Source organism: Callorhinchus milii, unplaced genomic scaffold, assembly GCF_018977255.1.
Source record: "Callorhinchus milii isolate IMCB2004 unplaced genomic scaffold, IMCB_Cmil_1.0 Scaffold3, whole genome shotgun sequence".
In the NCBI taxonomy this organism is placed as follows: Eukaryota; Metazoa; Chordata; class Chondrichthyes; order Chimaeriformes; family Callorhinchidae; genus Callorhinchus; species Callorhinchus milii.
This window is the reverse complement of record NW_024704744.1, coordinates 1869764-1883774: the sequence shown is the minus strand read 5'-3', so window position 1 is coordinate 1883774 and position 14011 is coordinate 1869764. Positions and strand designations below refer to the sequence as shown.

The 14011-nt window shown below is 45.7% G+C and overlaps 1 protein-coding gene across 3 annotated transcripts in view; it reads right to left on the bottom strand.

Annotated features, from left to right (window-relative positions):
- Positions 1-14011, bottom strand: part of vta1 (vesicle (multivesicular body) trafficking 1) — an 83848-nt gene that overhangs the window by 6431 nt on the left and 63406 nt on the right. Inside the window, exons 6-7 of one of the 3 annotated variants that reach the window (XM_042333415.1) lie at positions 12782-12946; positions 5824-5895 (exon numbers count right to left, since the gene is read on the bottom strand). In XM_042333415.1, the coding sequence (XP_042189349.1) occupies positions 5824-5895; positions 12782-12946 (237 nt within the window). The remainder of the gene's footprint in view (positions 1-5823; positions 5896-12781; positions 12947-14011) is intronic. The other 2 variants (XM_042333416.1, XM_042333417.1) reach the window with 2 other exon arrangements.

Genomic DNA, 14011 nt, shown 5'->3' with positions numbered 1-14011 from the left:
TAGGGGGATAGTAGGTTGGAGAGGTAGGAGGGAGCGAGGCCGTGAATGGCCTTGTAGGTGAGGGTGAGGATCTTGAATTCAAGATGTCTCAAGGTGCTTCACAGGATAAAGCGGATTGACTGCGCATTTTGTGGTCAAAATGTGGGATATACTGGAAGGTGAGGGGACTGTCTTGTGTGTATTTTGTGGGTGATTGCTGCTGCCAATTTATACACAGCAGCGCCCCACAAACAGCAAGTAACTGATTTTATTTGGGGGATTGTTGGCCAGGACACTGAGAGAGAGAAATTCCCTTCTCCCATTTCGTGAAAAGGAACTGCGGGAAAAACGGCTTCCAAAGACATTACAAAATTGCCACCCACAGACCAACACTCAGATTTTTCTGCTGAATTCCACAGTTCGCCCGCTGCTTGAGTTGAGTGACTGGAACCCTGATCCACAATGAAGTGGCTTCACTCACAAAATATACAGTCAATTCACTTTACGGTATATCCTGTGAAGCGCTTCGAGACGTCTCAACGACATTATAAGGCGCTGTATCAAATGCAATTATTATTATTATCGGGAGAAACTCTCTTCTCTCCCTTTACAAAATCTTGGCGAGTTCTTTAACGTCCACCTGAACGGGGAGACAAGCGCTGCCACACAAACAGTCGTGGATTGAGTGGCCAAATTATTAAGGGATTACCCCGGTAAAGTGACCCGCCAATCAACTAATAACTGGGTTCCTACTTACTGCTAGGTAAACAGTGTTGGTATATCTATAATAAATAAATCTTGCATTTGATAATATCAACCTTCAGGGCAGGAGCACATCTCAACAAACTTCACATGACTCTATTGTGAAGTGTAGTGACTGCCTGTATGTTGGTGAAGGCGCAATCAATTGGGATGAATAAAAGGCAATCTGATAGATACTTGGGACTTTTGGGGCAGTACGAGATATCAAAGGAATAATATTAATAATCCTTGCATTTGACATAGCGCCTCATCACATCTTCGAGACGTCTCACAGCACTTCACAGGATATACCGTAAAGTGAATTGAATGTATATTTTGTGGGTGAATGGGTGTGAAATGACATTAAGTTTGGCCATGATGTAATAAAATAGTGGGCTGGGTGGCCTCCTCGTCCTAACTGCCTATCTTAACGTATCCCAGGTGTTGCTGTCTGAGGCACCTCTTACGAATACTCAGACATGAATTGCTAAGCGAAGCCAGGCAGTCACTCCCAGCCCCAGCACTGGTTTTTATAACCCATACCAGCTGTTGATTCCCCTTCTGGGTATATCTTGGGCGTGTGTCCAAAACTTGCTCTTCGCATCCCTGAGTTCTCCTCTTCTGCTTCTTTTGGTCAATCTTTTGATTTTGAGAACCTCACACTCATCTTCAAATCTCTTCACACCCTGGCACCTCCCTACCTCACTGACCTGCTTACCCCCCCAAGCCTCCAAATCACTACCCGCTGCCTCTGCTCGATTGGGTCCGACCTCCTGCTTGTCCCTCGTGCCCTCCGTTCTACAATCGGTGGCTGCATGGCTCTGTTTACTTACTTTTGAGCCACTACACGCTGAGTGGGGAGGGGAGGAAAAAAAATGACGGTAGGCACTGTAGGGTCAAAGGTCGAAGGACCAAACAACAACAACCTGCATTTATATAGCTCCCTTCACATGGGGCAGCATCTCGAGAGCCTCGATGGTTCTGTATTTCAGGGGACAAGGGAATTGAAGCCTTAAACGAGGTTGAGGGAGGGAGCGAGTCAGAGGGACTCCGGGATGGAGTTCCAGAGACCAGGGGCAGATGATTATTTATTATAGATGTAAAATCTACCTTCTCACAGTTCAGTGAGAATTGCGGGCAGATTTCTTGTGAGAAACGGGCAATCAGCTGGGATGGTCTTGTGTGTTGGGTCAGTTGCACTCAATTGGAGAACCTCCTCATATACTTCTTAATAAAAATAATAATAATTCTTGCATTTGATACAGCGTCTTATCACGTCGTTGAGACTTCTCAAAGCGCTTCACAGAATATACTGTAAAGTGAATCGACTGTATATTTTGTAGGCCAAACAATCATGGATTGAGTGACCACATTATTATTTTTTTTTGGAGGGATTATTATCCCCGAAAAGTAATCTGCCAATCGACTAACAACTGGGTTCCTACTACTGCTAGGTGGAGTAAGAAAACTGGCCTACGGTTTTGCTCCGCCTGGGAATCGAACCTGGGTCCCCTCGCTTGTGAAGCGAATACTCTAACCAATATGCCACAGAACCCCACAACTCACAAGAATTCACAACTTGCAAATCGGAGGGTAACTCCATGAGTGGACCCAGACGGTACGAAGACCCGAGAGATTCTCTTAATGGGTCTCAGAGAAACGTAGTAACTTTCAGGCCCTTGTCTGGACTTGCCTTCATTCACTTTTGAGCTGGGTGGATTTCCAGAGCCTGGGACCGCTACCAAGGTGACGATATTTCCATCTGTTAATGAGCTCCCCCCAGGCTAAAGCTGCCTGACTGATCTCCTTCCAGACATGAAGTGCTTTTGAAACATTGTGCCCTCCCTTTAGGGAGGGCGGAAGGGAGGGAGGGAAAGCGAAGAAACAAACACAGCACATGGGGTCTCAAAGTGACTCAAAGTTGGCTGGACTTTTGCTGCTAAGGATTTAGAGCAAACAGCATTGGAAGAGTGTCTGTGAACCTATTGACTTGGCTGTGCATACACATGGGCACTACTTGTTCTCACAAGAGAGAATTCTGAACCAGAGAGATTAACCGAATAGGATGAAATGAAACAGCTGTAGAAATGGAGCAGTTGAAATCACAAGAGAGGTTTGGGTGCAGAAAGACCTTCAATCCATTCGTGTGTCAGCCAGTCATCGTCAGAGGGGCTGTCCTTCGGGTGAGACATTAAACTGAGGCCCCATCTGTGCCTATTCAGGTGGATGTTAAAGATCCCGTGGCCCTATTTCAAATTTCTCTCTCGCGGTCTCCTGGCCAATAATCCTCCGTATAAAATTGGTCACTCACTTCATGGCTGTTTGTGGGATCCCTTTTTGGTTAGCCAAGTGTCTGACACATGTGGAAACCCATCTCGAGGCTTAAGAGTCTCTAAAACAAACTGAGAATTCCATGCATCCCACTCACACATGGAAATCCCAGAGAGAGATTGTTGGGATGGAATGTGCTCTCTCTCTGGGGGGCCACATTCCTGCTTACCTAATTCTGGAAAGTATTAGGCGCAGGTTGGCGAGAGGCAATACTTTTGGACCCCAGAGTGTGCGTTGGGGTAACTGCTGAGTCTAACCAGCTAAAACCACATAGCTTGCCATTAATATCCTGACTGGCAAGCTTTCCCGCTGCTTGTCCAGCTAGAACCACCCTACCCTTTAGGGTTTTAGCTTGCAACTGTCCAGCGCCTTGGGACGTCCTCCCGACGTGAAAGGCGCTCTATAAATGGAATCTTATTGTTGTTGTTGCAGAGTTAACAGGACCTGAGTGGGAGAATTCCCTGCCCCCAGTGATTGGTCAAAGAGTTAATGGCCTTTAAGGTCTACCTAGAGAGACAGATGGGACCTCGGTTTAATGTCTCATTTGAAGGACGGCACCTCGAGAGGCAGTGCAGGGGAAGCACTGGGAGAAACCACCTCCTCTTTTCCGAAAGCAAGGTAGGATCTTTAACATCCACTCGAGTCCGAATTTGGATTAAAAACTCAATCCTGATTCCCTGTTCTTAATAATAATAATCATTGCATTTTATGTAGCGCCTTATCACGTCGTCAAGACGTCTCAAAGAGCTTCACAGAATATACTGTAAAGTGAATTGGCTGAATATTTTATGGGTGTAACGTAGCAGCCAATTTTGCACAGCAGTGTCCCACATACTGTTGTGGATTAAGATCCGCCAATCGACTAACAACCGGGTTCCTACTTACTGCTCGGTAATCAGATGAGTGTAGAGCAAGGAAACTTGCCTAACATTTCTTCCCGTCCCCTTTAATCGCAGCTCCCTGCGGCTCCAGTAGCTTGTTTGTGTGTGGGTTTTTTAGGTTGCTCAGGCAATAAGAGATTTTGAAGCAATCCGGTGTTTACTTGCTACTAGGCACAATCCACTTGGGAAGGCCCATGGTCTACCTTGTACTGGAAAGTTTGAGGAATTCAGTGGAGTTGGCAGAGCGGTTGCAAAAATGTCCTCAGCAATCCTCCAAAGACATGCCTTTTTGCTCATTAAGTTCGAATTAGAGAGAGCTGCTGGCTTCCATTCCCCGACAATGATCAAATCCTTAATTGGCAATTGCTGAGAAACATGAGTGACAGCACTTTCAGGTCACAGTGCTCTGATTTACAGGGTCAGTTTAACACAGTTGGATTCCCATAACGACTGATGTCAACTGGTAACACAATATGCCACAGCTGTAAATGATGGTACACGTGTGTGGGATCATAACAAACCATACATTTGACTTAGTCCCTATAACATCAAAACGTCTCAAAGCACTTAACAGAAAATAGTGATGATAATCGTAATAATGATCCTTGCATTTCATATAGTGCCTTATCACTTAAATTATTATTACTTATATCGTCGAGACGTCGCAAAGTGCTTCACAGGATACTTGGTCACTGACACACCTTTTCTCTCCCTGATCTGCATGTTTTGTTCCAAGTTCTTCCCCCCCCCCCTTTTTTGTTCTGCAGTATGAACACCTCTATTCCCCTGCTTTATTGCAATCCCCTTCTTTGTTTTGCATCATCAACACCTCTTTAACCCATCATCCCCTGGCCTCTACCCCATTTTCTCCTTTGTCTTCCTTGCTCTGCCTCCCCCTTCTCTGTTAGCCCTTAAAAGCCTCTCCCTCCCAACATGCCTCAGTTCTGACGAAGGGTCGTGGACCGAAACGTTGACTCACTTTCCTTTCTCCATAGATGCTGCCTGACCTGCTGCGTGTTCCCAGCGACTTCTGTTTTTGTTTCCACTTTACAGTATATTCTGTGAAGTGCTTTGAGACTTCTTAACAGTGTGATAACGCGCTGTAACAAATGCAAGGATTATTATTATTATTATCATTATTATTGCAAAATGGAGAGACTGCAGGCAAAATTTTACAGCCAGTTTGCACACAACAGTGTCCCACAAACAGTCGTGGAGTGAGTGACCAATCTTATTTGGGGGATTATTGGCCAGGACACCGGGAGAGAGTGAGAAACTCTCTTTTTTTCGAATAGTGCCATGAGATCTTTAACATCCACCTGAACAGGCAGACTTGGATTAACATCTCACCTGAAGGACGGTACCTCTGACAATGCAACACCCCTCCAGCCCTGCACTGGAGCATCATCTTAGACTGTGTGTAATTCCAAAACCTGATGTGGGGCTCGAATCCACAACCGCTGACTCGGCGAGAGTGATACCACTGAGCCAGGCTGACACACAGCTGCTGCCAAGTGCCCTGACTGCCAATTATTATTATAAACCAGGAGAAAGACTTCACATTCCTTTGAAACAATAACAGAAGAGAGGTCCCTTAACAACCCCCAACCACCCCCTCCCACACTGAATTGCCCAGCAGACAACCAAATGATAAATAACACAATCAAGAAACGGGATAACAGTCGGGGGAAAGTTAAATTGTATCTAATCTAATAATTTTGCAGTTAATCTGCGCCAGGAAAGTCCCACACACAGCAGGCAATGAGTGAACAATGGTTATTATCAGCACTTGGGCCTCATTATAACATGGCACAGGGCCAAGGTGTCACGTTTTCCTGAGCACAACATCAATTATTTAACTCCCGCAAGCGTGAAGGTTTCAGATTCTTACCCTGAGGGCTCTGACTGTACAATGATGGGTCTGGGGAGACGGCAGCCATGTTCTGCGACATTGGTTGCAGTGCTGGTGTGTTGAACATGCAAAGGAAGAAGAGTATTAATCAGAGATCAGCACACTTTTCTTTGTGGCCAGCCGGGTGTCTGACACACTCGGAAACCCAGAGTGCATCCAAACCCAACTGAGCATTCCACATGTGTATAGCATAACGCCCTCACAGAGAAATTTCCCCGTCTGGAATGGAATGTGCACTTGCTCACCGGAGCGACGCACCTTGTTTACCCAATTCTGAGAGTATTAAGTGAGGGTTGACAAAAGTCAAAGCGGAGTGTACACTGGGGTAACTGCCTGGGGTCTAACCAGCTAAAACCACACAGCATGCCATTGAAAGCATTGTCTGGCAAGCTTTGCCACTGCTTGTCCAGCTAGGACCACCCTACCCGAAGCAGTGATCGAAGCAGATAATACTGATGAATTTAACAGGCAGAGCGAGGGATATACACGAGGGAGAAGGGAACAGAAGGTTAAGGGAGGGTGGAGAAACATGCTAAGTATAAACTCTGACATGGATTGGTTGGGTCGAATAATAATAATAATCCTTGCATTTGGTACAGTGCCTTTCGTGATGGAGGATATCCCAAAGTCCTTCACAGGATTTACTGTGCAGTGACTGTGTATTTGTGGGCAAATGTGACAGTCAATTTGCGCTCAGCAAGTCCCGCAAATGAAGTGAATGACCAGTTGTATTTGAGGGATTGTTGGCCAGGACACCGGGAGAGAGAAACTCCCTTCTCTTTTCGAATAGAGCTGCGGGATCTTTAACATCCGGTTTAAATTTCCTTACTCCACACACCTCTGTTTACCCAGCAGTAAGTAGGAACATGGTTGTTAGTCATTTGGCGGATCGGTTTCCGGGGGTAATAATTGTGTCACTCAACCCACGACTATTTGTGGGACACTCCTGTGCGCAATTGGCTGTTGCGTTTCGCGCACAAAAATACAATCAATCCACTTTACAATATATTCTGTGAAATGCTTTGAGTTGTCTCAATGGCGTGATAAGATGTTTATCAAAAGCAAGGATTACTATTATTATTGTTATTATTATTAATTCGTCAACCATCTTATGACTTAGTGGGAACTTACTGGCACAAATGGTTATTTTTGCTTACACTGTACTAGACGGTAATTACCAGTAATATTAATAATAAGCCTAGTATTTGATTTAGTGCATTATCATGTCGTTGAAATGTCTCAGTCTGCTTCACAGGATTCACTGTAAAGTGCAGTGACTGTGTGTATATGGCCGAACATGGCAGCCAATTCCCGCACAGAAATGTCCCACAACAGCAACGGAGTGAGTGACCAATTTTATTTGGGGGACTGTTAGGCAGGACACCAGGAGAGAGAAACTCCCTTCTTTTTTCGAGTTGTGCCATGGGATTTTTAATGTCCACCTCAAAAGGCAGTCGGGAACTGAGTTTAAACACCTCAGCCGACGGGTGGCACCTAATAATAATAATAATGCTTGCATTATAGTACCTGCCCTCCGTGCCCCCGAACCCAACCCCCAGCTCGAGTCCAAATCCCTGACTGTCCAGCAGCACCTTGGGGCATCCTCCTGATGTGAAACATGCTATTCAAATGTAATTTTGTATTGTATTATCACATCTTCATGTCGTCTCAAAACGCTTCACAGAATACACTGTAAAGTGATTTGACTGTATACTTTGTGGGAGCTTGAACCCAAACCTTCTGACTCAGAGGCGAGAGTGCTACTGACTGAGCCAGGCTGCGCTTGTAAAATACTTTGAGGCTTATGACGTTGAAGGTGCAGTAAAAATAGTAGTTCCTTCTTTCATCTGATGTACTGGTATGTCACCTATCCGGTTATGTGAAATACCTTCTCATAGAATCATAGAATTATACAGCATAGAAGGAGGCCATTCGACCCATTGTGTCTGTGCCGGCTCTTTGAAAGAGTTGTCCAAATTAAACCCACTCCCCCGCGCTCTCCCCAAAGCCCTGCAAATTTGTGCTCCCCAAATATCTATCTACTTCTCTCTTGAAAGTTGTTATCGAATTGGCGTCCACCACCCTTCCAGGCAATGCATTCCAGATCTGAGTCTGGCCTCTGATCCACTACGTGCAGGAAAATTCTGGCTCAACTGACAATTTGTAGGTCTGGATGTGTGTCAGCCTGGCTCAGTGATGGCACCCCCACCTCTGAGTCAGAAGGTTGCGGCTCATATATTCCTAAAAAGACACTCTAATGCGCTGCTGGTCTATGCTGCACTGTCAGAGGTGCCGTCTTTCAGATAAGACATTAAACCAAGATCCCGTCTGCCTGTTCAGGGGGACGTTAAAGATCCCGTAGCTCTATTCGAAAAGGGAATTTCTCTTTCTTGGTGTCCTGGCCAACAATCCCCCAGATAAATTTGGTCACTCACTTCATGGCTGTGCGTGAGACATTACTGTGCGCAAATTAGCTGTCGTGTTTCGTCCACAAAATGCACAGTCACACTTTACAGTATATCCTGTGAAGCACTTAGAGACATCATGCCGACATATAAGGCACTATATCAAATGTAAGGATTATTATTTAATCTTACTGTTGAATAAGAGAAGTGAGTTTCTCCCTGTTGATAAAATTGGTTATTTACCTCATGGATGCTTGTGGGATATTATTGTTTGCAAAATGGCTGCAATGTTCACCTACTAATACAGTCACTACACTATACTGCAATTTCTTACGACTGGGCAGTGCTCCCCCCAGTATTGGGTTGGAGTCCATCAAGGGGCACCCTAGTAGCAGTGGCCAGTCGAGCTTAGTGGATAATCAAGGTCACTGTTCATTCATAGCTAATAATTATTAAAAAAACATTAATAATCCCTTCAAAAATAAATAAAACAATAATAACTATTTGGGACTGTTTGTGGGACACTGCTATGTGCACTTGGCTGCCGTGTTTGGCCCACAAAATACACAGTCACTACACTTTACAGTATAATATCCTGCGAAGCGCTTTGAGACAGTTCAACGATGTGATAAGGCGCTATATCAAATGCAAGGATTATTATTATTCAAATTCCTTGAGGGAATCTTGCCGTAACTATCACATTATAACTATTACACCCGCATTCACCTCCCACTGCACCATAGAGGTGTCAAAACCTGAGCTTCCTGCAGAACACGTCTGATCACTGAGAGAGTGACTCAGTCACCAGCACTCCCCATGCGCACCCTTTAGATGTTCTCTAACGCCAATCAGACATGTCAGAGACAAGGCCCTGCCTGCTGCCATTGGTGCTTCTACTAATAATAATCGTTGCATTTGATATAGCGCCTTATCACATCGTTGAGACGTCTCAAAGCGCTTCACAGGAAATATTGTAAAGTGGATTGACTGACCGTGTATTAATATTGACTGTACTGGATTTGCAAGCAACAGAACTCCAGAACGCTGCCCCAGTCTGGGGTAACCAAAAGCGAGAGTGAACTGCCACTGTTGTCTGGGTGAGGGCGCGAGGATAGGACCAGGGTCCGCTGTGGGAGGGGCAGCAGTCAGTCGTTGGGGGGGTTGTAAAGAGAGAACAGTCTATTGGGGAAGGGAGAAGAGTCCTTCGGGGGTTGGGGGCGGGGGGAGTCAATTGGATAAGGGGAGTTGGACTATCATCAGAATTGGGGGAGCGAGGGAGAGGGCCAGAGTGCACCCCAACCATATTTAAGCTTGCGTATCCGAGATGAAAAAACAACAACAGCAAGATTGCATTTATAGAGCGCCTTTCACGTCGGGAGGACGTCCCAAGGCGCTGTACAGTTGGGTCAGGACCCGAGCATTGGGGGGAAATGGTCAGGGTGAGGGGATGGAAGGGAGGGAGCGAGGAGGGGGTAGAGAGTCGAGAGGGGAGCTGAAGGCACAATGTAGTAATAATAATCCTTACATTTGCTCTAGCGCCTGATCACTTTGTTGAGACGTCTCAAAACGCTTCACAGGATATACTGTCAAGTGAATTGACTTTTGTTTGCGGGCAAAATGTAGCAGCCAATTGCGCACAGCAGTGTCCCACAAACAGTTGTGGCTTCAGGGACCAAATCAGTATTTAAAAAAAAAATTGGCAAGGATTATTACCCCCAGAAAGCGACCTGCCAACTGACTAACAACTGGGTTCCTACTTATATACAATATAATACAAACTGACATTTACCCGATGCCTTATACAATCCATTGAGAAGTGAAGCGCTTAGAACACTTCCAACAGTCACCTCTACCCATTTGTTGTTCCAGTCCTGCTGTTAAGGGTGAGTGGGGAGGGTGGGGACAGACAGCCATTAAATGATTGATGTCTGGGCTCTGGTGTTACAAGCTCATAACTGGTAACTCATAACCTGCTCTAGTCGTCCCCACCCTGAATCAACAACATGCTGCAGACACAACCAGGGATGTGCGCTGATATGTCCTAGACGTAGGCAATTCCAGCCTGAAAAAAGGTAGTAAAACCACAAGGGTTCAAGTTAGACAAACCTCTGGAGCTTCTCCTCTTCACCCCTGACCCAACACGTCTGCCCGAAGGAGCCCTATCACTTGATTTGGCCTGAGGTGACCTCTCTGTGGTCAAGAACACAGCCAAGGTGTCATCTCATCTCACTTGGCAGCACTCTGGGATCAGAAGGTTCTGGGTTTAAATCCCACGTTGGGACTGATTACTCATATCATTATATCTCCGGTGCACTCATATTTGAGTTCCTACTCACTGCTGCATAAACAGAGGCGTGCGGAATAAGGAAGTTTCCCTAAGGTTTTGCTGCACTCGGGAATTGAACCCAGGTGCTTTCGGCATATAAGCCCTCTACTCTCTGGAACTCCATCTCCGAGGCCCTTCAACTCACCCCCTCTCCACCTCTTGGCCCCCAACCCTCAGCTCGGGTGTAAATCTTGGACTGTCCAGCACCTTGGGACGTCCTCCCGATGCGAAAGGCGCTATACAAATGTAAATTTGTATTTTATTGGAGAATGGGTAACTTATCAGAAATATCAGAGGAGAGTGGGTAGAAGGACGGAGGTTTGTCGGGGGGTGAAATTCATGACAAGTGGCTAATCAAGCCAGCTGAATAAATGATTCAAAAGGGAACCAAATAGACACTCGAGCAGTAACAAGATTAAGATTTTGGGGGGTCAGCTGGGTATCTGAGACATGTGGAAACCCATCACCAGGTTAAGAGTATCCAAACCGAGCTGAGAATTCCACGCAACCCACCTACACATGGAAATCCCAGAGATAGATTGTTGGAATGGAATACGCTCTCTCTCTCTCCCTGGAGAGACGCATCCTGCTGACCTAATTCCAGAAAGTATTAGGCGCAGGTTGGCAAGAGCCATGTCTTGGGGATCCAGAGTGACCCAGAGTTGGGGTAATTGCTGGAGTCTAACCAGCCAAACACCGCATAGCTTGCCATTGATATCACTGTCTGGCAAGCTATCCTGCTGTTCAAACAGAAAGGACCACCCTACACTTGAAACAACTTAAGAGATGGGGGCGAGAAAGCTACAAATTGAGGTTGATAAAAGAAGGAAAAAGTAGATAAACAGTGTAAAGGGGACGTTGTCTCTCTTTCAAGTAGCTTTCAAAGTAGGAAATACTAGAAGCCTTTATAAATAACTGACCTGGGTCACACTGTAACAATATGCCCAGTATATCTAAACTTAGGGTGTTTTGAGAGTTGTTTAATATACAGTTGACAATGGCATGTACAAAATCATATATGAAAGCAACACCTTTCATATCATTTTACAGCTGGATGGAACCAAAGGCAGCGGAAAGTAAAAACAGATCACATAACAATAAGTCGGGAGAAGATTTTAAGGCAGGCATGAAATTGCAAACATGCAAATTGTTTCAACAAGATTGATCAGTCCAATTGATCTGGCTGAGCCGAGCGAATGGTGTCAGTCAGTGTCATTCTTAGCTCTGAGCCAGAAGGTTATTCGCTAATGGCTTTCCAGGGGTAATAATCCCTCTCCCCCAAAAATGTGGCCATTCAATCCCTGACCGTTTGTGGGACACTGCTGTGCACAATTGGCTGCCGTGTTTAGTCCACAAAAACAGTCAATCCACTTTACAATATATTCTATAAGCGATTTGACATGATAAGGCGCTATATCAAATGCAAGGATTATTATTATTATAAGATTATGGGTTTAATGTCAGGATCTAACTTCCTAGTCGAGGCTGGGGGAGCACTGCATTGTCAGAAGTGCCGACCTTCGAATGAGACGTTAAACAGAGGCTCCGTTTTGCCTGTTCAAGTGGACATTAAAGATCCCATGGCATTATTCTGTAACGCTTATCATCCACATACGATACCAAGGCCTTGGAGAGGGTGCAGAGGAGATTTACCAGAATGGTACCAGGGATGAGGGGCTTACGTTATGTGGAGAGACTAGAGAGACTGGGATTGTTCTCCTTAGAGCAGAGAAGGTTAAGCGGAGATTGAATAGAGGTGTTCAAAAGTATGAGGGGTTTTGATAGACTAGATAGGGAGAAACTGTTTACACTGTCCGGTGGGTCGGTAACCAGGGGACACAGATTTAAGATAATTGGCAAAAGAACCAGAGGGGAGACGAGAAGAAAAAATTTACACAGAGAATTGTTACGGTCTGAAAGGGTGGTGGAAGCACAGTCAATAATAGTTTTCAAAAGGGAATTGGATAGGTACTTCAAGAGGAAAAATCTGTAAGGATATGAGGAAAGAGAGTGGGAGTGGGACTGATTGGCCAGCTCTTCCAAAGAATCGGCTCAGGTAGGATGGGCCGAATGGCCTCCTTCTGTGCTGTAACGTTCTATGATTCTATGACAACATACACACACACTCACCCCCACCCCCAAGCGTTGGCAGGCCTTAACAGACTCACACTGCAGCAGAGACTGGCAACAGTGTGGTGTACAGTACCTGAGTGGTGTGGCACCTCTGCTGGAGTGTTGGCTGGAGCGTGGGCACCGTGTGGGACCTGGATATTGGAGAACGTCCCCTCATGTGCAATATCCTCCGAGAGGTTTGAGTCAATCGTGTACTGAGGGCCACCACCGGAGGTGGAAGGTTCATGTTCTTCATCTTCTGCAGCAGATAAAACATTTCATCACTCATTATTTCAAATAATTTAACAATAACTGTGTCAGCCTGGCTCAGTGGTAGCTCTCTTGCCTCTGAGTCGGAAGATTGTGGGTTCAAGCCCCCAGGTCGCGACTTGGAAACACAGTCTAAGCTGATGCTGCAACTCGGCGCTTGGGGAGTGTTGCATTGTCGGAGCTGCCGTCCTTCAGATGAGACATTAAACCGAGGTCCTGTCTGCCTGTTCAGGCGGCTAATAATAATAATATAGAATAATCCTTGCATTTCTTTATGCTTTATCACATCATTGAGACTTTTCAAAGCGCTTCACAGGATATACTATAAAGTGAATTGACTGTGTATTTTTAGGCGAAACACTGTAGTCAGTCGCGCACAGCAGTGTCCCAAACAGGCAGATGGGACCTCGGCTTAACATCTCACCTGAAGGATATTAAAGATCCCGCGGTGCTATTCGAAAAGAGAAGTAAGTTTCTACCTGCGTCCTGCCCAACACTCCTCCAAACAAAATTTGGTCACTCACTTCATGGCTGTTTGTGGAAATTGTCTGCTGTGTTTGCCACAAAATAGTCGGTCACTATACTTCAAGTAGATCCTGTGAAGTGCTTTGGGACGTCTTCCTGACATGAAAGGCACTCTACCAATGCAAGGTTATATTAGCGTCTCCATGGTGCAGCACCTCGGAGCTCTTGATAGTGGCGGAGCAGGCACTGCCGGCAATGGTGGAGCGGAGGGGCCGAGGGATTTGCTGGAGGCCGGAGCCACTCAAGAGAGAATCCCATGTGGAGTCCTGTAGCGTAGTGGTTAGTGTGCTCGCCTCACAAGTGGGAGGACCCAGGTTCGATTCCCGGGCGGGGAGAAACATTAGGCAAGTTTCCTTACTCCACACACCTCTGTTTACCTAATAGTAAGTAGGAACCCGATTGTTAATCGATTGGTGGATCACTTTTCTGGGAGTAATAATCCCTTAATAAAAATAAATAATTTGGTCGCTCAATCCACAACTGTTTGTGAGACACTATTGTGCGCATTTGGCTGCTTCATTTCGCCCAA